Source organism: Falco rusticolus, chromosome 15 (assembly GCF_015220075.1).
Source record: "Falco rusticolus isolate bFalRus1 chromosome 15, bFalRus1.pri, whole genome shotgun sequence".
NCBI lineage: Eukaryota > Metazoa > Chordata > Aves > Falconiformes > Falconidae > Falco > Falco rusticolus.
In genome coordinates, this window is record NC_051201.1 from 21,076,407 (window position 1) to 21,099,432 (window position 23,026).

Here is a 23,026-nt window from a genome sequence, read left to right on the forward strand (position 1 = left end):
GGCTGCCTGTCCGGACAGCGTCTGCTCGCCCACAAACAACACTGGGGGGGCTGAAGTGAGTCCTCAAAACGTGGGTTACAATTTGTGCGTGAATGCAAAAGAGAGCCAGAGGCAGCAGGGCAGGCAGGCTGAATTTTCCATTAACTTGCAAAGCCACACAGGGCTGAAATTCAAATGGGCTGCCCTCGGATTTTATTGCCTGCCTTATTTGCTGTCTTGGCCGATCTTATCTGTAACTGCTTTTAAGGCACATGTGACACCGGGCTGCAGAGGTATAAAAGATGCCCGTCCCTCCCCCTGTCCCTCACCTGCTGGTGGCTGTGAAGGCTGAGCGTGGCCTCGGCTCCCATCTGGTCTGATGTGGGGAAGGTCTGAAGTGGCTTATTACATCAGGGGTGGGATCTGGGGGAGCTCTGTTCCCTGGGCGCTCAGCGGCTCCCCAGGGAGGGGGCTGAGGGCCCGTGGGCATCCCTGCTGCCCCGCTCCGGGGAGCTGCCAGCTCCCGGCCCTGCGCAATCACAGAGGGGCTGAGTGCCACCGCTCCGTGTCCCCTGGCTTCTTCATCCCCCTCCCCAGCCCCTGGCACCCGGGTCCCGGCGGGGGTACCCCCCACCCCGTGGTGTTGCACTCCCCCCCTTTCCCCTGCTTTCACTGTGAGATGAAGCAGCCGTTCCCCTCCCTGTGTCCGGCACTCGGTGCCGCCCGCAGCGGCTCGGAGCCCGGCCGAGATGATTTAGTGGATCTGTCAGGTCTGGGGCAGTATCCCAGGGAAGGGCAAGGGTGCGTGGGAGTCCTGCTCCCATTTTCCATAACAAATCCCCGTGGGAACTGAATGTTCCCAGGCTGGGGCCAGAGGCAAACTCAGCACTGCGTTTCTGTGTCAATCTGTCCTTAGGACTTAATCTCAAACCCGTTATCGCCGCCCCCATCGGGCACTGGGAGGCGGCGATGCCCATTACAGCGGTTTTGATACCCCTTCCAGCTATTTTTTTTTTCCCCCTGACCAGCTTGGGGTGGTTTGAGCCGATTCCTTCCCCCATTACCATCGGCGGTGGGTGGGTGCCGGTTGCCTCACTCCGGTTTAGCTGGGTATAAAGCTGGGGAGCCCCTGGCCACCCCATCCCTCCCCTGGCAGGCTCCTGGGTAGGGGCGATGGCCGAGCTGCCCGCCCCGGAGCTGCCCCCTGCCCGCTGCAGCGGCCGCTTCACCATCAGCACCCTCCTGGGCATGGAGGAGGGCGGCCGGGGTCCCTACGTGCCCACCGAGGGGGCTGGCTGCGACAGCGCCCAGCCCACCCACCTCTCCGGCAGCACCTTCTGCACCAGGACCTTTGGCTACAACACGGTGGACGTGGTGCCTGCCTACGAGCACTACGCCAACAGCACGGGGGTGGGCGACGCCGGGAAGGGCAGGCCCTCGCTGGCGGACCTGCACTCCATCCTCAAGGTACGGTGGGGGTCGGCCGTGCCGCCGGCATCCCCTGGCCATGCCACCGGTCCCTGCCACGTGGCACTGGGTCTCCTGGTGCTGTAACTGGTGCTGTGCCCATGTGTGCATCCCTGGGCAAGCCCCAGGAGGAGCCGGAGGGATAACCCAGCTGTTTCCAGCTGTTCCCAGCCAGAGCTGCCCCCCTTGCCTGCACCGCCGGGGGTGGCTGGCTGCCTTCGGCCCTCACCTGCCTCCCCCTGGTCCCCGCAGCCCGAGCCGGGCCGTCTGGGTGTGCAGGTGCCCGACGCACAGCGGAGCAATGGGCTGTCGGAGGCTGGGCTGGAGGAGGTGGCGGGGGAGCTGGGCAGAGCCCCCGCGCCGGAGCCCGTCCGCTTCGGATGGGTGAAGGGCGTGATGGTGAGTGTGGCTCATCCCGCAGGGAGCATCTTTCCCCCCCACGAGTATTTGCCCCTCGGCGCTGCATTTTTCCCCATATATGTGTTTTTCACAAGTGTCTGCGCTCTGAATAATTCCCTGCCCTCGGCGAGCTGGCTTCTGCTCCGAGGGGCAGGAGAGCTGCCGTGGCCCTGGCCGTCCCCAGGTGCCCTCATGCTGACGGCTGGTCCTCCTCTCCACCTCCCAGATCCGCTGCATGCTGAACATCTGGGGAGTCATCCTCTACCTGCGCTTGCCCTGGATCACCGCCCAGGCGGGAATCGGTGGGTGCTGCGGGCAGGGCAGCGGCACCCGGCTCACCGCCACCCGAAACACCCAGCGGGGCGGGAATGCCGGCACCGTGGGGCGATGCGTGGGGTCCTGGGGGGTCTCCTGGGGGGGGAGTGCAGGAAGGAAGCAGTGCCCTCTCCCCACAGCCCTGACGTGGCTCATCATCCTGATGTCCGTGACGGTGACCACCATCACCGGCTTGTCCATCTCCGCCATATCCACCAACGGCAAAGTGAAGTCAGGTAGCACGGCCCCGCCACCAGCCCGGGGATGTCTCCTCCACTCTGGGGCTGCCCTGTGGGCCTGAGCTCCTGGCATGAGCTGCGGGGTGCAGGGGGCCCCAAAAACGTGTGGGGGAGGCAGCTAACGCCATGGGGTGTTCCCACCCTCTCAGGGGGCACGTACTTCCTCATCTCACGGAGCCTCGGGCCGGAGCTGGGCGGCTCCATCGGGCTGATCTTTGCCTTCGCGAACGCGGTGGCTGTGGCCATGCACACAGTGGGCTTTGCCGAAACTGTCCGGGACCTGCTGCAGGTGAGGAAATGGCTCTGCGTGTCCTCTGGGTCCCGTCCACCCGCACCGTCCCCATCCCCGCCGCCTCCATCCCCGCCGTCTCCATCTCTGCCACTTTCATCCCCACCACTTCCATCCCTATCTCCATCCCTGCTGTCTCTATCTCTGCCGCCTCCATCCCTTCCACCCCCATCCCTGCCGCCCCCATCCCCACCGCCTCCCCACGCAAGCTGCACTAATTACCAACTGCTGTGTCAATGTTGAACCGCTGATAATGGTTATCTCGTGGCTGCTAAAACTCCTGGGAATCCCGGTGGTTCGGTAAGGGGGAGGGTTGTCACCGCGTTGTGGATGGTTCCCCCTCCCCAGGAGCACAACTCCCTCATCGTGGACCCCACCAACGACATCCGCATCATCGGGGTTGTCACCGTGACGGTGCTGCTTGGCATCTCCCTGGCTGGCATGGAGTGGGAGGCCAAGGTACCCCTCGCCTCTGCTCACCTTATTCCCTTGGGCTGATAAGAGCCGTCCCCACGGCCCGCTGGGCATCCGAGGATGCCCACAGCTCCCCCAAAACGGGAAAGGGTTTCTCCTAACGCCTTCTTCACCCTCTCAGCACCCAAACCCCAACACCTCAGCCGGCTCTTTCTGGTCTGGCAGGCGCAGATACTGTTTTTCCTGGTCATCTTGGTTTCCTTCATAAATTACCTGGTGGGGACAGTGATCCCGGCCACCACCGAGAAGCAAGCGAAGGGCTTCTTCAGCTACCGAGGTGGGTCTGCTACGTGTTGGGGTTACGCTCAGCAGGTCCAAGCACGTTGCTGGAACCTGGCTCTTCGCTGCTGCTGGGGGAGAAGTTTGCCACGGGGAGGTGCTCCTTGCTGAGATGGCATTAAAAGCGGGGTGGCCTCCTCCCGTGGGTCACCCCCCAGCGGCGTGCCCCCCGCCAGCGCTGCGGTGCTCCACCAGGAGAAAGGCAGCTGGGGGGCTCCGAATGCTTCTCCTCTGCTTCCTCCCCAGCTGACATCTTTGCTCAGAATTTCGTGCCCAACTGGCGTGGACCTGAGGGCTCCTTCTTCGGCTTGTTTTCCATTTTCTTCCCGTCAGCAACTGGCATCCTGGCGGGGGCCAACATTTCAGGTGACCTGAAGGTGGGTTTTGACCTAAGCCAGCGTTTGTCAGGGCTCAAGCCTTGTTACTGCCAGGGCTTTGCTTTTTATCCAACTTTCAGATCCTATTTTATTTCTTCTGGAAACTGTGGCAAAGGCTCAGCCGGGAGATGCTCAGCGGCCTTGTGTCGCAATGAATTAAAATTCCTCTTGAATAACAGCCGCAATTAAAATGACATTGTAGCGGTGCCGCTGGAAAGCTGTCTTACGTTTCTCTGCGACTCCCCTGGGCAGGACCCTGCCGTGGCCATCCCCAAGGGCACCTTGATGGCCATCTTCTGGACCACTGTGTCTTACCTGGTGCTCTCTGCTACCATCGGTAAGCAGCAGCACTACACCCTCGGGTTAGCTGGGAGGATGCAGGTGATGGGAGCCGGGAGCAAGCCGTGGGCACCGACACTGGTGGGGGCAAGGTCCTCCTGGGTGGGCAACGCAGCCCATGGCATTGCTCATAGCCATCGCAAAACCATGGAGAGATGCTGGTCCTGCTCCAGCCCTGCCGGAGGGCTGCTGGGATGGCGCATGGGCAGGTGAGCGGGTGCTGAGCGGGCGCTGCGTGCCCCCACCAGGCGCCTGCGTGGTCCGGGACGCCTCGGGCAGCCTGAATGACAGCGTGGTGGTGGGCTCGCCCGGCTGCGAGGGACTGGCCTGTGGCTTCGGCTGGAACTTCACCGCCTGCGCCCAGCGGCAGAGCTGCCGATACGGGCTCAGCAACTACTACCAGGTGCTGCTGGGGCCGGTCGCCTGCCCCCGTCCCTCCTCCCAGCTGGGTTTGTGCTGCAGGGGATGGGTTTCCCAGGGCAGCCCCATGCCTGGCATCCCCCCAGCATCCTGGGGGGCACTCATGCTGTTAAAGCACCCACATAACGGGGATGAAACAGGGAGCACATCTTCCTCGGGCTTTTGGATATGGCTGGACTTTGCCATCTGGATAAGGTTGACAGAAAAGCACTGAGGGCGGCAGGATGGGGCCCAGGGGCTGGAAATCCCTTAGGGCCAGGGCAGAGGTTGAGGCACTGGGGGTGATGGGGTTCCTGACCACCCGGTTTTTGGGCAGAGCATGAGCATGGTGTCCGGCTTTGGCCCCCTCATCACAGCAGGGATCTTTGGTGCTACCCTCTCGTCGGCACTGGCCTGCCTCGTCTCAGCTCCCAAAGTCTTCCAGGTGAGGGGGTGGCATGTCTGGGTCCCCCAGCTCCTGTCCCCAAGCTCGGCAGCAGGAGTGGGCGATGCTGCTGGGCACATTCTCAGTGCTACGGGGCTTTGCAGCCATGAGCAGCCCCAGGGTGAGGAGGAGGAGAATTGTGTCAGCGTAGGGCACGAGGCCCTTGCAAGAGCGACCGTGGCGCTGCCATCCCATGTCCCCAGCAAAGCCCGCCGTCCCCAACGCGTCTCTCCCGCAGTGTCTCTGCAGGGACCAGCTCTACCCTCTCATAGGCTTCTTCGGGAAGGGCTACGGCAGGAACAGCGAGCCCATCCGTGGCTACATGCTCACCTACGTCATCGCTGTCGGCTTCATCCTCATCGGTAGGTGCCGGGTGACCGCCAGGCGACTGGCTCGGTCCCTGCGCCAGCAACTCGCTCTCCTCTTCCTCCCTGCAGCCGAGCTCAACGCCATCGCTCCCATCATCTCCAACTTCTTCCTCTGCTCCTACGCCCTCATCAACTTCAGCTGCTTCCACGCCTCCATCACCAACTCGCCAGGTGGGCTGTGCCGCGCTGCGCCGTGCCGTGCCGTGCTGCGTGGCTCCCTGTGCGCTCCCCGTCCCGGCAGCGGCCGCTGTGTGTGTTTGCGTGCAGGCTGGCGACCCTCCTTTCGGTATTACAGCAAGTGGGCCGCGCTCTTCGGGGCCGTCATCTCAGTGGTGATCATGTTCCTGCTGACCTGGTGGGCAGCCCTCATTGCCTTTGGCATCGTCATCTTCCTGCTGGGATATGTCCTCTACAAAAAGCCGGGTGCGTGGTGGTAACCCGGCCCCGGTGATGCCCCAGGAGGTGCCTGGCCCCATTGCTAACCCGTCTTCCCCTCCCAGATGTCAACTGGGGCTCCTCCATGCAAGCCAGCTCGTACAATATGGCCCTCACCTACTCTGTGGGGCTGAGCGAAGTGGACGAGCACATCAAGAACTACAGGCAAGAGCAGCTGAGCACGGCGCTGGGCGTGGAGGGAGAGGGATGCAGAGCCGGCCGCTGCCACAGGCAAACCCAGGATGGCTTCATGCCCATGGCCACATCCTCACCAGCATCCTCAGTAACTGGGAGCCCTGGCAAAATGTGGCTGTCTCCAAAATCCCACACCTTTTCCATATGGGCAGGGGTGGAAAGCAGGGCAAACCTTGCCTTCCCCGTGCCAGGCAGACATGCTGGTCTCATCTGATATAAAAAGGCCAAAGAGTGAGGCTGGACCCTCAGCCAGATGGTTCCATCTCATCCTAAAGATGCTCCCTATAGTTGCCACTGGCCAGGCATGGGAGAAGAGAGGTGGCTTGTTCCAGAGAGGCTGGGTGCCTCCAGAGTCCCAGCCTTCACCCTCCCTTGCTCTCCCTGCCTGCAGACCGCAGTGCCTGGTGCTGACCGGCCCGCCCAATTTCCGTCCAGCCCTGGTGGACTTCGTGGGGACGTTCACCAAGAACCTCAGCCTGATGCTCTGCGGCAATGTGGTGATCGTGAGTCACCTGCAAAAGCTGGTCAGTCCCTTGTCCTGGGGGCTCTGGCCACCCATGGGCAATGGGCTGGCAAAGCCAGATGCGTCCTGGTGGGCTCACGGGGTGGCGACTGAAATGTGCCCATTTATGTGTCACTGGATGATTGAATGCTTCATCTGGAAGCCTCTCCAGCTTGTTAAGCAGTATTGATGAAGCACTGGGATGTCCCAGGGGCTAACGACTTCCCCTTGCCAATTAATGGTCAATGCAATGATGCGGCAGGACAAGGCGGCTTCTCGGAGGACGGGGGGGGGGGGGGGGGGGTCCTGCAGCCCCAAAGTCTCAAGAGTAACCGGGTGCAGCAAACACCAGCTCCTCCGCAGCCGCAGGGCTGCCGGCGCCATTTGTGTTGGCTGTCCACTCCCAGATCTTGCTGGTTTTCTTGCTGCGGTTGCGACCTCCCATGCGTGTGCTGCGGGGACGGCCGGGTCTTGCCAATGATGTGGGAAGGGAGGAGCTGGGGGCCCTTGGTGCCAGCCCGAGGAAGGGACGCCTGTGCCTGAGCCCTGCACCTGCTCCCTGCAGGGACCCTGGAAGCAGAAGATGCTGGAGTCCCGGCTGACGGCAGACGGCCACACCAAGTGGCTTATGAAGAGGAAGATCAAGGCTTTCTACACAGACGTGGTGGCGGAGGATCTGAGAAGTGGTGTCCAAATGCTCATCCAGGTAGAGCCGTCCTTGGCCATTGACCGTCAGGGTCCCTCCTTTTCCATCATGGCTCAGGGCGCTCTGACCCCCTTCCCCAACCTCCAGGCACCCCCTTGGCATCACTCTGCTGGGGACTAACACCACTCATGTCCGCCTGTCCCCGCAGAGGGGTCTCATGGGGACATCTCTCTGTAGGCTGCTGGCCTTGGGAAGATGAGACCCAACATCTTGGTGCTGGGCTACAAGAGGAACTGGCAGACGGTGTCCCCGCAGAGCCTGGAGGACTACGTGGGCATCCTGCAGTACGGCCACGCCGGCTCCTCCGCCCCCCGGGGTCGCCAGCACCCGGTGGTGGCCCCGCGGTGGGGTGCGGGGGGCTGCGGCCACATGCACAAGGTCCAGCTGGGCTGGCAAGTGCCGCCTGGCATGAGCCGGCCGCTGTTAACTGCCTTCTCCTCCCTCCTTCCAGTGACGCCTTCGATTTCAAGTATGGCGTGTGCTTGCTGAGAATGAAGGAAGGGCTGAACGTTTCCCGAGTGCTCCAGGCTCACGGTGAGCGGGTTTGGGCAGCCAGGGATGCTCAGAGATGAGCCAGAGGTGTAGGATGTGCCAGCTGGCACAGTGTCCCCAGGCGAAGGTCACAGTCCTGGGGGGACATCGCTCCTGGGCTGGGACCAAAGGGGATGGGGACAGCGGGGTGCTGCCCTGCTGCCCGTGCTCTTCTCCTCCATCCTCAGTTAACCCCATGTTTGAGGCAGCAGAGCACCCCGAGGAGAACGGCACCGGCGGCAGAGGAGCCCTGGACACAGGTTGGTCCTGACTTGGGGCTGCCCGGAGCATCTCCGTCTCCGAGGATGATTTTTGGGGAGCCAGATGGGCAGGCAGGTTGTGGGTTTCGAGCAGCAGCGGGGAGCAGGGCTGGGACCAGGAGGAAGCACTGCCTGTGATCCATGGCCGGTGGTGCCTCTCACCGACGCCGGGATCCTCTCGCCCTGGCAGGAGACGCCACCGCCCTGGCTGGCGAGCCGCAGGCGAGCACCATCTTCCAGAGTGAGCAGGGCAAGAAGACCATCGACATTTACTGGCTCTTCGATGACGGAGGTAACCTTCCCCTTGGGCTGCTGCAGCTCATCGCCGTCCACCCCTCCGGCTAACGCGCACCCAGCAGCTCCATCACGATGCCCGGGAAGGCTCGGTCCTTGCCAAACAGTGCCAGGGCATCCCTGGCATCCGGCACCAAGCAAGCACTGGCGCGCCGCTGGGGCCACCACCACCGTGGCTCCCATCGGGTGTTTTGGGGACAGGTCTCACACTGCTTATCCCCTACCTCCTGAGGCGCAAGAAGCGGTGGGGGAAGTGTAAAATCCGGGTGTTTGTCGGCGGGCAGATCAACAGGATGGATGAGGAGAGGAAGGCGTAAGTGCTGGTGGCCGCTGGCACCCCGTGGCCCCTTAGCCATGCGGCCACCACTGCTGTCCCCGTGGGTGGGTGGCAGGAGCTGCTTCCCCTGCCCCGAGCCCCCCCAGCTTTGCCGTAACAGGATCTGTGGGCCCCAACCCGGCTGCTTTGCCTCGCCTCTCCAAAAATCAATGATCGTGGAGTGGGAAAACCCCAAGTGCAGAGCGAGCGCAGCGGCAGGGATTTCTGCCAGGGCAGACCCACCGTGCCCCCCTTGTTTTTGGAAAATGTGTCCTTTTCCCTCTGGCAGGATTGTCTCTCTGCTGAGCAAGTTCCGCCTCGGCTTCCACGAGGTCCACATCCTCCCCGACATCAACCAGAAACCCCGGCCAGAGCAGTAACGGCCCCCTCCCCTTCTCCCCCCCCCTTCCACACCCCAAACCCACCCCAGACCCCATTCCCTGGCACCGTCTGTTCTCTTGCAGCATCAAGAGGTTCGACGACCTGATCACTCCCTTCAGGCTGAACGACGGCTTCAAAGACGAGGCCACGGTGACTGAGCTACGGCAGGGCTGTCCCTGGAAGATTTCTGATGAGGAGGTGGATAAAAACCGAGCCAAGGTAGCACCGGTGCCACGAGGGGTCCCGCAAAGGGTCTCTTCCTTGTGAGACAGAATTCACTCTTTTTGGCAACAATTATTTTGCCTTCGCCAACCCTCTTTGTTCCGCAGTCGCTCCGACAAGTGAGACTGAACGAGATTTTGCTGGATTACTCGCGGGATGCGGCGCTCATAGCCATGTAGGTGCCAGCAACACCCTCGTGCCTGTTTCTTGCCCCACGGCAACAGTCCCTCTGGCTGCTCATCCCCCCGTGCGGGGGGCTCCTGGACAGACACCCCGGCGCTGCGGTGGGATGGTGCCGCGCTGTGGGGAAAAGCCCTTGGAAGGCACCAAGGGGTCCAGCCCGGGTCCTGTCGGGGTGGGAGGACGTGGTGTTGGCCCTTCTTAGGGAAATAAGCTGCAAATTAGCACCAGATTGAGAGAAGGGCTAAGGACGGAGCTTGGCTCGGCCGGGCGGCCGAGGGGGCTGCGCCTCACCCGGCCCCTCGCTGCCACCGCAGCACGCTGCCCGTCGGCAGGAAGGGTCGATGCCCCAGCTCCCTCTACATGGCCTGGCTCGAGACCCTCTCGCAGGACCTGAGACCCCCCGTCATCCTCACCCGAGGAAACCAAGAGAACGTGCTGACCTTTTACTGCCAATAAAACCTCCCGGATCCCTGCCGACTTGGGGTGTGGATTTTTTTCAGGCCAGTTTTGCTCTCAGAGCGCACTCGCCCAGGGGTCTGGGGGGGCAGCGAAGGTCTGTGGTGGCCAGCTCTCGGGCAGCGCCCACCACGCGCAGCTGCCACCCTCTCCCAAAGACTTGGGTGGCTGATCTCTGTCTTCGTAGGTCGTACCTAGATATAAAATAGCGCCAGCATCGCTCCGGCTCTGGGTTTAGCCAGAGCTGTGCAGCTGAGGCGTGGGGCCCCATCCTGAGAGCAGCAAGGGGACAGCGGGACCCCTGTGCCTGCTGCCCTGGAGAGCCCGAGTGGTGCACAGGGGCTGACCCACAGCCCCGGCAAAGCCACCGTCCCAGGGTGAGACCTGCCAAGGGGGACGGGAGCGGGTCAGCACCAAGCCCGGGGGCGGCAGGGGCCTCCCAGCCTCAAGCCAGGCCAAGCCTGTCCCCAACAGCTGAGCAGCAGCGAGATGTCACCTTGGCTGCGGTGGGGTCCAGCTCCTAATGGAGACAAAATTAACAACCGGGACCCTTCTGGTGCAGATGGCCCCGGGTGGGAGAGCCCTGCCCCATGTGAGGCAGGAGCAAGGCTCCTTTCCAAAAGCACAACCCAAGCCCCTTTGTCATGCTGCACGAGAAACACACAAATTCATTCACCTCGATCGTTACAGAATTTACTGATAAATCACCACCAGGATTAGAAGTGTCAGTAGAAAAATAAAATTTACAGAGTTTTCTATCATACAAAGATTTGTTCGTGACAGCCACAGTCGTTAGCGAGATAGGAAGTCGGGTGGTATCTACCTCAGGCCAGCACGGGGGATGTTTGCACGCAGAAAGCAGGGCCACGAGCCTCAGCTCGAGCAGCGATGGCTCCTCAGGGCAGGCGGCTTCTCCGCAAGGTGTTTCCTCGACCGACGTTGCTGGCTGGGCTCCCTGCCCAGGGCTTCACAGCACTGCCCAGCCCGGGACACCCTGGCATTGATATTTTTGCAAGCTCTTTGTAGTTTTTGGCAAGTTTGACCCAGCAAAGTCTACCGACACCCAAGGAAAACTGAAGGGATTCCTCCGCTCACCTCAGGCAGGATAAAGGAACGTAAAGGGAAGACCACACCGATGCAGTGAGAAGGGAGGGGACTCCCAGCAGCAACTGGTCTGATGCATCAACTCAAGACTACTCCTTCCCGTTTGGATCTGGTTTTACCGGAGAGGGAGGTCGGGAAGGCAGCCAGGGGAGCAGAGGAAGCTCAGTGAGTACCAAGACAACACAAAGAAGTCGTCCGCAGTGCTAACACCTGTCAAGTCAGCAGCTGATTTGTTCACCTTTTATGCAAGAATTCCCTGCAAATTTCATGGTGCCTGGGCACTGAGAGGCACCACCGGCTCCAACTGCTCGACATCCAGTGGCCAAGCTGCCAGCTCTTCAAGTAAAGCAGCCTCCCCTTCAAAACAGCCTTTGGGAGATCACAATGGGTATAAACCAGCAAGTTTTCAGTTCGCCCACCACCAAGCGAGTCTGTCAAGCGATATTTTTTCATTTGTTCTGAGCTCTTAACAGCCCGGATTTGTGTCCCGCATGCCTCAGCCCCATGACTACAGAGGAACCACCTCCGTGCCACGGCACGCTGATAAAGTGCTTTCCCAGTTGCAATCAACTTAGTCCTGGTTACTGAAAGATGCCAGGACGGGACAGGGGTCAAAGGGGAGCACAGCGGGTGCCCAGGACACTGGTTTCTAGTGTCCCCTGAAAGGTAAGGCCAGACTCACCCAGCCTAAGTCCCATGAGAGACTTTCAATCCATCCAGGAAAACACAGGATGATTCGTGTGAATTAAACCAGACACTCGGGGCACACGCTGTGCATGCAGCCATTTGAAAAAACAAGTGGGAAGGGGGAAAGACATCTAAAGGGACCATTATTCCTGCTTTTTCACCGCGGGCAGAAGCACAGAGGGAAGGAGAGGCCCAACCTTTCCCTGGGGGAATGCCGCAGCAGGAAAGCTGGCTCTCGACAAGCAGCACAGAGCACAGGGTGCTCTGAAGATCCAGGGTTTAGTATACATTATACCGCCTGGACCTCACCCACCTAAGGAGAATAATTCACATTAAAGTCTTTCCTAAAATGCACAGCTTTATTCCCTGAATTAACCTGGGCTAAAATTTAGAGTGATCTCAATAAGTAGCTCCTGAAAAACACCTCTCGCCATCAGCTGCCAACAGCCCACCCCAGAGAAGTTAATACGTAGAGAGAAATTCTTTTTCATGACAAACACAGTGCCCTGTTGAGTGCTGCTTCAGCACAGAGGACACGGGGTTCTTGGAAGATAACTGGCCTTGCAAAAAGTTGCAGGTACAAGAGGCGAGCTCATTTGGAAACCAAAGGAGTTCAGCAAAAAGAGACAGTGTCCTGCAAGGCTGGACACAGACAGCGCCTTCCCTCAGCAGCCCGCACGGATGTCAGCGGTTAATAAACAAACAAGAATCACACAAATCCACGGGGCTGAGACGCGTCCTTGGGATTCAACCCCAGCTTCCCCAAGGGCCCCCCAGAAACCAAGCCCCCAGAAAGCGCCCAGCTAGCTATCTTGAGAGCCCTGGTGCATGGCATGCCTCCAGGTAAAAGGGTAGGTCCAAGAGTTAGTTAAAAGTCACTTAAATATAACAAACTAAAACAATTCATTAGGAGACCACACTGCCTGCAGGTAAGGGTTGGTTTGGGGCTGCGTTCACAGGGCTTGTCCCCGATGGACACAGGAATCACCCAGGCTCCTCCCAGGACCCCTGCAGGCATCCCACCCACTGGCACGCTGCAGGCTGCATGCCGCAAAGGTGGCGCGCTCCCTGTCTCTGCGCCTGGGAAGCCTCAAGTCATGACAACCCACCGCCGGCGGTGCAGCTCTCACCAGCGCGGTCGCTGAAGCAGCAGCGCGCTGAATTTTACGTAAGCTGGCCAGCGATGTTGATGTATCGGTGAAGACACCCAATTCCGCCACACTAATGTAAACATGATCAGCAAGTAAAAGGAGAACAGAGAAGATTAAAAACAGGAGTTTCCTTCAAAGCCCCTGAAGCAACAGTACGCACTCACACACGCGCCCTGGGATTTCTAGCATGGGCAGTGGAGCGTGGCGCCCGTTCAGCTGTGCTTTTGCCTCTCGGGCAGAAGGTACACTGCACCCGAAGAGCTTAACCATAATAAAATTCACAAAAATAGTGATCCTTTTTATGCCTGTTATTTCCCCAGCTACAGCATTCCTAGTCACAGCTCTCAGCCACAAATTTGCACTTTCATCTGTCTAAAATGATTTTTCCTTTTGCTGCTCCCAAATTCACTACAACCAAGACCTGGTATTAGGAAGTTTGGGCCAGGAAGAAAAAAATTAATTTTCTCATTAAAAAAATTCACATTAAAAGAGCTTCAGGTTCACTGCAAACAAAGCAGCAAGAGGTCAAAGCATTAAGTGAGCTCTGAAAACATCGCATCATTCTGTAATACTATTTCTACCCCAGAACAACCGGTGTAACATCCTAGTTACACCCTGCTGCTACAATTCATCACTGGTAAAAGGTATGTAGGCATCCTCCTCCAGAAACCATTCTCCTATCCTCCAGAGACATAAAGTTTCACTTGGCACTTAATGTTACCAAAAAGTAACAAAAATCACAATTTTTAGCTTAATTTCAAGCCATGCTGGAGGCAGGAGCAGGCCTTCATGTATCCTTCAACCAGTGGAGAAAGCACACGCCGAGGCACGCCTCAAGTCGCGCTCCCGCTTGATTTATTTCAGAGGCGGTGCAGGTGGCAGATCCTTTGCTCTTCCTTTGCTTTGTGTTCTCTAGTGTCTGAAGAAGAGCTAGAGGGTGGCTAAGATACGTAAAAACGAAACCACCACCACACAGAACGTCTGGCCCACTCCTAAAATGAGGGCTTCGAAGGGAATCATTTTTTTCCCCGCGGCTCTGTATACTCCAGCAATGGCAGCACCTGTGGAGAGGGGAAAAAGCCAAAACGTGAATGTGTGACAGCGCATGTGCGATATATGCTGTCGTACCACAGGGATGAAGGGGAAAGCCTCACAGGATGTGAGACTGGGGCAGAGAACAGGGGGGTCTTGCTGAACCCCTGTGCACCAGCTGACAGAAATTCCAGACAGTTTTTACTGTGACAAACCTCAGCCAGTAACCAATGCACGCTGGTGGCAATGGGTGAATTGGTGGGGAAACTCTGCCGAGGCCTCCAGAAGGTGGGGAGGTTGGGGTGGTTTTGGACACGCTCTCATCACAAGATCCTCTACACCACAGCCTGTTCTGGGCACAGACACCAAACCTGTAAGTGGTTTATCTCTGAGCGCTCAGAAACCCGAAAGCCCACCTGGCTCAGCACCGGACAGGCATGTTTGGGACCCCCGACAAAGGGCTCAAGAGGTGGGATGGTCCAACCCTCTCAAACACGGGGCGCGGGGGGAATATAGGCCAGGACATCAATCTGTCTACCCCCGGGAATGCCGCGGCTCGCCGTGCTCCCAAAGGCAACCTCCAATGACTACAGACCACCCGGCCGGTATTTTCGAGCATCTACCGTACTTGTCAGGATGCCGGCGGTGATGGGTCCCACGATGCCCATCAGCAGGAGGCTCACGGACATGAACCTGCCGTACTTGTGATGCCTGAGCGTGAAGAGCGCTAGCAAAGCGGCCGGGACGTGGAAGGAGAGGGAGGAGACGAGAGCCCAGAGGAAGACGCCATACCACATCTCTGTGGAGAGAAGGGCCGTGAGGCCGGCTCGGGGCCCGCAGGCCGCCGGCGGGGGCGGCGGCAGGGCCCGCTCCCAGCAGGCCCGGCGGCGCCGAGGGTACCTGGGAAGGTGGAGAGGGGGCTGGAGTAGGTGGTGGTGCCGTTGCCCACGCGGGGCACCAGGCGGAGGCTGAGGATTTGCTGCAGGAGTCCCCCGCCGCCGCCCGGCTCGCCGCCCTCCATCCCCGCGCCGGGCCCGCCGCCGCCATCCGCTGCCTCCTCTTCCGCCCGCCCCCTTCCGCCCGTCCTAGCCAATGGGAAGCATTGTGCGATGACGGACAGAAGCCTTTGCCAACCGCCGCCCGCCGGGGGAGCGCCCGGGCAGCGGGGCCTTGTCCCCACTCCCGCGCTGCCATGGGAACGGCTGCCGGCCGCAAGGACTGCTGGGAGCGGCCTCGCCGCGGAAGCCCCCCTGGGCAAGCGGGGCGGGGCTCTCTGTCGGGGCCGGAAGGGCGCTCTAGCCCGCTGGCGGGGCTCTCCTCGCTGCTCCCTGGGCTTGGGCGCCGTGGGGGAAGCACGGCCGCCTCCCGCCCCGCCAGGGGGCGCCCGAGGCTGGCGGCGGCGCTCTGGGCGGCGGGCGCGCGGCGGGCGTGAGGCGGCGGAGGGGCTGGGGCCATGTCGGGCTCGGAGGAGTACTCCTCGGCCGAGGACGAGGACTACGTGCCCTCAGGTGAGCGGTGGAGGGCGGGGGGCGGCGGCCGGGCCCGGGCCCGGTGCCCGTGCTCACTGCTGTGCTTGCAGGTGCGGAGTACAGCGAGGACGACGTGAGCGAACTGGTGCGGGAGGAGGCGGCGGACAGCCCGCGGCCGCCCCGCGGCAGAAGGAGCCCCCGCCGCCCCGCCAGCAGGTAGGGCCGCGGCCGGAGCCGCCCCCGGTGCTGTACAGCCTCCGGGTGTTCGGCGGGGGAACCCGCGTTAGCCCGGTGCTGCCTCGGGGCTGGGGCCGGCCCTGGTGCCGGTGTAGCGTCAGGCAGCCCCTCGGGCCTGGCAGGCCGCCCGCCCCCCGCGGGGCAGCTGTGCGCCTTTTGATGAGCCCTGTGAGGCGCCAGGCGCTTTTCGGTGGGAGGAAAAAAACCCCGTATAGATACAGTTTAGTTACGGTTGGTTCTTCTCCAGGCCAAGTTCTCCACCCCGTGCGCTTCCTGCAGGGGCCCGGAGGCCGTCGTGTGCTCACAGGTACCCCCGCACGCCTGCCAGCCGTGTCGGGGGGCTGCCTGTCCCAGGCTCCCCTCACCGCAGCAGCATCGTCTGGTGCTTCAGTAGCTTCACCCCCGAGATGAGGGGGAGTCCCCCAGGTGGAGCCTCTTGGCGAGCATATGAAATATTTCACCCCTGTTCAGCTGTGGTATAGTGTTGCAGCACCACCTTTATACATACATTATTTTTTATATTTTTTTTTTTTGGCATTTGCTTTCAGGAAGAGGAAGAAAGGAGGTCTCTTGCTAGAGCCAGATGAGAAAGAGGAAGAAAAGGCTCAGCGGAATGAGGAGGAGGAAGAAGAGGAAGTGGATAGTGTAGAGCAGGTGGAAAGAAACAGAGAAGAAGAAGAAAAAAAGAAAGAGGATGCTCTTTGGGCCAGTTTCCTTAGTGATGTGGGACAGAAGCCCAAAGCGGGGGCTGCCACACATGTGACGCAAACTAAGAAGGTAATGGGGGCCTGTGCCTTCGCCCAGGGAGTGTGGGAAGGGCCTGAAGCTTTAAAGCACACACCGTTGGTTCTAGCTGGTACCATATGTCAGTCAGAGCTGGGAAAAGTCTGGGTTTAGTCCTGCCCCATCTGCTTGTAAGCCTGGAGCCCTGTCGTGGGCCAAACTGTAAGCTGCTGGTTTCTTTCCAGCTGGGGAGGTCTGTGATCTGGCAGTGCTGCTTTTGGAGCTGCTTGTCAGTGTCCTGGAGTGTCCCACAGAGTCCTGTTGGCTTCTCTTCCTGGTCCTGGATTCTGCTTGTGATGTAGGAGCAGCACAGTGAGCTTTGGGCTGAGCTGTGCTTGTGTGCACAGCTCTCTGCCAAGGCTTGTGCCTTTACTGATTCTCAAACAAAAGAAGCTGTTTGTGTGTGTGTGAGAGAGGGGAAACAGAAGAGACCTGTGCAGACATCTCTGTGCCTTGCCCTTCATCCTCGTACAGTGACGGGGTCTGGAAGATGCTGTGCATTGGGATGCACATATGTAACAAGAATGAATCTAGCTTTCTCTGCTTTATATTATAAGCCCCACTAACATGCTTTTGCTCTCTGTCTGCAGAAGTTTTCTGTAGAGAGAATTCTGTATGTAATCGGCTACTTTAAAAGATTTGGTTCTTAGTAAAACCAAATGCATCTATTTGCGTGGCAAAGCTTTTCATGCTGAAGGTGGTAGAAGGGAAGAAGGTACCAAAACTGACCCTCTGTTGTTAGAATTGCCTTTTCTTTTTTTGAGTGGTCAGCCAAAAAACTATTTTGTAACAGAAGTTTGGACTCTCAAATCAGTGATGCCTGGTGAGTAAAGTTCTCATTGTGTGAAGCTTCTTTCTAAACTGTTGGAAGGTTGCAGAACAAGTGTCTTTGTGTAATCATTGCTTGCAACTTTTAGAAGGAAGAGTCCTTTAATCTGAACCCTCCAGCTTCTCTCCGCCTCACTTGTTACTGGATGAACAGCTGAGATGGTTAGAGGTAGAATTAGGGAGGAAAGGAAAAGTTCTTTTCTGAGCAATTCTACTTTTATGGGCAGATGGCTAAAATGTGGGTGGTCTTTGAAAGTTCCTTCATAGCCTAAAATAATTTATGGGGAGATGCAGTTCCTCCATTCTCTTTGTGAACTTCTTAATTTGGACTTAAGTTGTCTGCTTGAACATCTTCACTGGTGTGTGGTTGATTTAGAGCAAGAATTTTGGGTTTGTTTTGATTATTTATAGGGTCTGAGGTTTTTTTATGCATGCTGTTAAAAGCTGTAGTTGTGACTGAGTAAATTAAGAGGCGTTGTTGATGAATTGCTTAATAAAAGTATTTCCTTCTCAAATTAAAGAGGCATTATGGACAAGTCATTTAATATCTTCAGGGTTCTCTATGAAGGTCAGCCAGCCTTGCTTTTCCTATTGATGGGTTTGTGTTCTTCTATATTCTTGAGTAAAAATAAATGTATTTCTGCATAATCCACCACCCTGGCAGCTTTATTGTCTGGTGATGCTTAGTCTGGGAGAACTGAGTCTTCAGGCTTTTGCTTGCTTGCTGAACCACAGTAGTGTATTCTTGCTCCTTCCTACATGTAATTACAATTTCACATCTTGTTTTGGGTCTGTTTTGATCCTTGAGCTCCAGTGAGAGCCTGGAGCCAAAGCAGGGAATTTCCTTCTGGTGACAGGGGCATTTGCTTCCTTTTTCTTGTCTGTGGGTGACTTGCTTTGACCATCCAGCCTAAATTGTAGTGCTACCTGAGGTCTGCATTGGGTGCTTGGCCCCTTGGAGTGATAATTGGGCTTGACTCCACAAATGCATTGTTTTGCTTTCTCCTTTGTGTATTTTGTAGGCTGAAGAAGAGAAGAGTGGAAACAAGCTTCAGGAGAAGCCAAAAGATTCAGTAAAAGTGACAATCACCAAAACATTTGATTTCGCTGGTGAGGAAGTCAGGTAAGTTGGCAGATGTGACATGTTTGCTATGGGCTCAGTGCAAACTGGGCGCTGCTCTTCTGCGGGCAGGCTGGAAGTGTGCTGTGAAACATGGGGTACCTTCTCCTTTTTCCTTTATACTTGTTTTTTATCATGAGTACATACAGACCTCCAGGAAAATGAGGCTGAGACTTTTTTTCTGCCCGAGGGCTGCAGAGTATGCTTGTATGCAGACCTTGGTCTTTGCTCAGCTTCAAAATAGGCCTGTGGATTCACTTCAGTTTCCCCATCTGGACAGTGTTTAAAATGGTTGGCAAAGCTTCCTGGTGGCACTGCCACTGTGAAGGCTGGGACAAGGAGAGAACTGCATATGGCCCCACAGGGATGACGTAACGCATTTTATGCCTTCAGTCTGGTCCAAGTCCTGTGCTGGGGGCAGGATTTTTGCTGGCATTGACCCTGGTGATGTTCACAATCCACTGCAAACATCTGCAGACAGTTTTGCTGAACGGACTAATGGCTTAGTGCTTTTCTCGCTGAAACAGTTGCGACAAAGGTGATGGGCTGGGTAAAATCATCCTTAAGGCTGAGTTTGGCTTGCAAGATGCCTCTTGAGATGCGCTGTAAAAAGGGGCAGGCGTTTTATAAACATGTGAACTGAGGGGCCTGGGTGAGCCCACTTGAAACCTGGGTGCCCTGTGACCTCGTGGTTATTGCCATGGTGTATTATTTTTTTTTAAGTAAGTAGCTGTAAACCTGGTTTTGTCAGATGAGACTTTCGCCTGTATTTTGCGTGGCAGCAGAGGGCAGCAGTTCCCAGCAATAACACCCACGCTGCCTCATCTGCAGGAGGAAGTGGAGAGCAGGGTTTTCTGCTGCTCTTGCTTTTCATGTCGGTACTGCTGCCTGAGCTGTTTGAAAAACCTGAGAGCCGAGAGCCATAGTAGCGACTTCCCTAACTCCCTGCATAATCCAGGCTGTAGAAATACCCTTCATTCACTGATGAAATGGCAAAGAACTGCAGCTTTTCTGAGAGAGAGTATCTGTCGTACCCTTCCTACAAAGGAAAGGCTAAGTTTTTCCCTGTGGACAGATGAAAATCTGTAGCAGAACTACAGACAGAAGTTTTGTCTTCTGATGCATGCTCCTGTCCTCAGCCGCTAGCTTGTTTGTCCCCATTTTTCCTGTATTTTTTCTGGTTAAAACACGATGTCTTACCAGGTAAGAATAGCTGAAGCTGTAGGATCACAGGGCTGTCATGCAAAAGCCTGGTTGTGTTCTGACACATCAGGTGGCATATGGCGGGACTGCATTCCTGGTGCTTTGGGGTTGCATGAAATCAGCGTGTGATCTTATCTGAAGTCTGGACACATCCATCTGTGTGTTATAGGTTGAGTGTCATGTCCTAACGTGAGCACAACAGGACGGGGTTGATTGACAGGGAAGCTTGCCTTGTAGGCTGATTTCAGAACAGGGGTCTCCCACTTGTGGAAAGAAAATGTTTTTGTGTAATTTTTTGTGAAGTGTAGGACCCTTTAAAGTAGGGGCCTGGTAAAAATGTCTGCCTGGAAGCTTCTTGTTTACCTGCCTCAGTGAAAAGAAGCCCTGGATAATTATGATTTGAGCATAGAATTACTCAGGCGTTGGTCAGATTCTGGCATTCTAGATTTTGCATGGTGGTTACAGATTAGCTTCACCAGTGCTGCTCCTGCTTTTGTTGGTAATGTTAGTTGGAGGGGTCAGAGAAACTTTCTCTGTCCTTCAAAAAGTGGTTTGTCTTATGTGAACGGAACTTGTCCAGGGCTCCTAAGATGCTGAGTTTGTGCTTTTGACATAAGCATCTTCTCTGTAGTTTCTTAATAGCTGTAACTAAGTTAAAGGCATATTCTTCAGCACTAGTTGCTTTTCTACTGTCCTTTGTAGTGCTCAGTGCTGACTCTTTCCCTTGGGGAACTGCAAAGGAATCAATACAAGTTTCTAGTAATTTTTGATCCAAGAGGCAAAAGCTGAAGCCTGGGCAACCATGGGGCTGTAAGCCTGCAAACCAGGAAGGGTATTTTGTTTACGGCAGCTGTATCAACAGGTTGCAGAACCAGCAACAGAAAGTTTGTAACGAGGTCTGGAGGACTGTTTTCTGCTGGTGCCAGTTACAACACGCTACTTTCTTCAGCAGTTTGAGAACAGAAAAATCTTTCAGTGTGTGTTTGCCCCTTTGATTTTTGTGATACTCGGAGCTGAAGCTTTTGTGTTGTTTGCTACATCTTGCATCTCTAAATGCGTTACACTGTTAGCGGTGGGTAGGATATAAGGAGTTATCACTGCTTACAGCTACTGGCATTTTCCTGTAAGGCAGTAGGTGAGGGCCAGAGGGCTGCATTTTCTTTAGAATAGCAGGAGGGTTGTCTTTGCACCACCCTAATGTTTGCAAATGAAACGCAAACTTCCTTGCCTGGGGAAGCAGCTGGCAAATTGTTGGTTACAAAGGCCAACACACGCTAGTTGTGTGCATTTCTGGACTGAAAGAACTGAAATGAGAGAGCTGTCTCTGTTGCTTTCCTTTCTAAATGGTTTGAGGCTACTTCTGAGTGTTGCTCTTTTGAAAGCTTGAGAAGAATTTAGATCAGTATTTAAGCACTGATAGATTCAGGACACAAATTTTGACAGTCTGCTCACTGAAGCTCTTAACAGAAGATCATTTAGCCCTGATCTCATGTTGCAGAACAATTTATTTTCTCCTGTAAGAAGATGGTATCGTCTCTTCTGTGTGACTGGAGTAGTAGAAGTCTCTTTCAGAGATCTCCAGCTACAGGGCTATACTAGAATAGTGAAAGACCTTCCTGTTTAAGCTGTCAACTCCCCTGTAGGTTATTGTAGCATTTAATGTCCATTTTGATTAGTCTGTGCTTGTATCACTTGCTAATGCTGAACTTCAGGTTCAAAGTATTACAAATTACCGATTACCAAATAAAGAATTAAATTTAGTGGCTTTTAATTTTACAAAATGCATGATTTAGTTTTGCCTTGTAAAACCAAAGCTGTTGAATCCTGGAGCTAGGAGCAATCTTTAACTAATCTTGGTGTTTTCCAGTTGTGACTTTTCTGCCTGCTTTTCATTCCTCCCTGGTGTTAAATAGATTAGGAGCAGCAGGTGACTGTCACCCAAATGGCTGTAATTGTGGGTAGCGGGAGCAATTTGCAAAGGCAGTTCAGCATCTAAATGGAAGTTCAAGTCATATCTTACTGGCAGAGGAGATTGAAGCTCCTTTGAAGCGTCTGGTTTATGAACTTGCCTCACGATGCAGGACGTGTGGTTGCATTAATGGGGGATCACATCCCTGGTGCCAGGGTTTATCTATTGCAAAATGTAATTGCTGTATGATGAAACTTGTTTTCTTTTTGGCACTCCAAACTACTTTGGCCTTTGGCTTTCTTTAAATGGCTGCTGTGCTCAGTGTATCAAAAAGGTTCTTCTGTGCTCCTTCCATGAAAGTCAACTTTGTGCCTGTCCAGGAATGCCACCGAATGCAGCTCATACACATGGCGCTGGCCCAGCCCCATGGCATCAATCGCAGTCAGCATGACAGCTTGTGATGGACGAGCAAAGTCAGGTCACTGAATGCTGGCAGAAGCAGGTTTTGGTTTGAAACCTCTTCGTGTACCTTCATTTGGCTCGCAGGAGGCAAAATGAAGTTGAGAGGAGTACTGGTATCTGGCTTGATGCTAATTCAGGGATGGGAGGCCTGTGTTTGGCACCCTGCTTTGTTCATACATTGCACGTTCCAAGTAAAGGACTCAAAACTAGAAGCTTTATATTTCTGAGTGTCTGGGCTTTGTTCCTGTGGTTTAAATGCAAAGTTTTACACACTCGGGTTATTCTTTTGGTGGGAATGCCTTCCTGGTACTGCAGAGTTGCTGAGCTGTGCAGATAGTGTTGCGTTGTGCTGGCAAAACTGTGGCTTGTGCTGCTTCGGTGACTTTCTGCCACTTCCCCTGCGTGCATGAACAAAGCAGGCAAGCCAAAGCAAAGCCATAGCAGGGCTCCACTCTCCCATCTGTCACTGGAGAGAGCCCTGCTCTTTTCCTGAAATCTGGCGAGGCATTCCTGTCACTGCTCCCTTTACTTTCCCACAAGGCTGTCTTCACCATCGGTGTCAGTCTGGGATCCAGAAAGACTCCCAGCAAGCTGGGCAATGGCCTCAGACCTCTGCGTTGTGGTCCCTTTCTGCTCAGTCCTCACGCTGGTAGGTGGCAATTAGCAAACTTCTCGGAGGCAATGCGGACCAGATTTTGCATTAACCCTTGAGCTTTTTTTCTTAAGCTTCTGCACTGTGTTTGCATGCTCTGAGCCCATTTCTTTCAGTGCTTTTGTGTCTGGCAGGTGTTCCTGTGATGTGAGTAACTCCTGGCTTCTTGCCCCATTGGGGGCCAGAATTGTCATGCAAGCTGTATGGCCTCTGGCAGCATGCTGGGCCTGGATCCATGTAGAAATATTTCAGGAAGAGGTTTAAGATCTCCTTTTCATGTCTGCAGTGTGAGCTCCCTTCTGCTGTCTAGATGCTGAGATAAGTGAGTGCAAAGATCCAGCTGGTACTTTCTTGCATGCTGCCTATCTTCCTCCTGCTGAGCAGCTGATAAGTGCTGAAGGCATCATCCTTACTGCTATGACAGAAATTGCCAGACCACAGAGCCCTGAACCTGAAGTACTTAGAGCCAGGCAGCTGGGCGTTCACTGTGGGACCTTGAATAATGGGTAAATGTTTGTCCGGTAAACTCTTGAGGTATT

The 23,026-nt window shown here is 55.9% G+C and overlaps 3 protein-coding genes across 5 annotated transcripts in view; 2 read left to right on the forward strand and 1 right to left on the reverse strand.

Moving 5' to 3' along the window:
* The first annotated feature begins 941 nt into the window (after window positions 1–941).
* SLC12A3 (solute carrier family 12 member 3) lies at window positions 942–9,850 on the forward strand. The gene is made up of 26 exons (XM_037409174.1): window positions 942–1,446; window positions 1,699–1,845; window positions 2,072–2,147; window positions 2,301–2,396; window positions 2,549–2,688; window positions 3,037–3,147; window positions 3,328–3,439; window positions 3,688–3,818; window positions 4,071–4,155; window positions 4,406–4,560; window positions 4,894–5,001; window positions 5,240–5,363; window positions 5,439–5,540; window positions 5,637–5,792; window positions 5,870–5,969; window positions 6,391–6,502; window positions 7,067–7,207; window positions 7,385–7,491; window positions 7,659–7,741; window positions 7,927–7,998; window positions 8,189–8,290; window positions 8,494–8,605; window positions 8,898–8,984; window positions 9,073–9,208; window positions 9,319–9,386; window positions 9,709–9,850. The coding sequence occupies exons 1-26, from the start codon at window positions 1,153–1,155 to the stop codon at window positions 9,848–9,850; spliced, it is 3,099 nt and encodes a 1,032-aa protein (XP_037265071.1). The 5' UTR covers window positions 942–1,152.
* A 671-nt stretch (window positions 9,851–10,521) lies between these two features.
* TMEM170A (transmembrane protein 170A) lies at window positions 10,522–14,908 on the reverse strand. 3 transcript variants are annotated; one of them, XM_037409371.1, is made up of 4 exons: window positions 14,725–14,908; window positions 14,453–14,623; window positions 14,040–14,171; window positions 13,755–13,853 (listed from the first exon to the last, which is right to left on the reverse strand). In XM_037409371.1, exons 1-3 carry the CDS (start codon window positions 14,843–14,845, stop codon window positions 14,041–14,043), a joined length of 423 nt encoding a protein of 140 aa, XP_037265268.1. In that variant the 5' UTR covers window positions 14,846–14,908; the 3' UTR covers window positions 13,755–13,853; window position 14,040. The 3 variants fall into 3 exon arrangements, with proteins under 3 accessions (XP_037265266.1, XP_037265267.1, XP_037265268.1); XM_037409369.1 differs by lacking the exon at window positions 14,040–14,171 and having other exon boundaries at window positions 10,522–13,853; window positions 14,725–14,902; XM_037409370.1 differs by having other exon boundaries at window positions 13,738–14,171.
* Window positions 14,909–15,198: 290 nt separating this feature from the next.
* CFDP1 (craniofacial development protein 1) overlaps window positions 15,199–23,026 on the forward strand; it is a 66,764-nt gene continuing 58,936 nt past the window's right edge. The window contains exons 1-4 of the mRNA XM_037409204.1: window positions 15,199–15,332; window positions 15,404–15,509; window positions 16,079–16,307; window positions 18,164–18,264. Of these exons, the coding sequence (XP_037265101.1) occupies window positions 15,278–15,332; window positions 15,404–15,509; window positions 16,079–16,307; window positions 18,164–18,264 (491 nt within the window). The 5' untranslated portion in view covers window positions 15,199–15,277. The remainder of the gene's footprint in view (window positions 15,333–15,403; window positions 15,510–16,078; window positions 16,308–18,163; window positions 18,265–23,026) is intronic.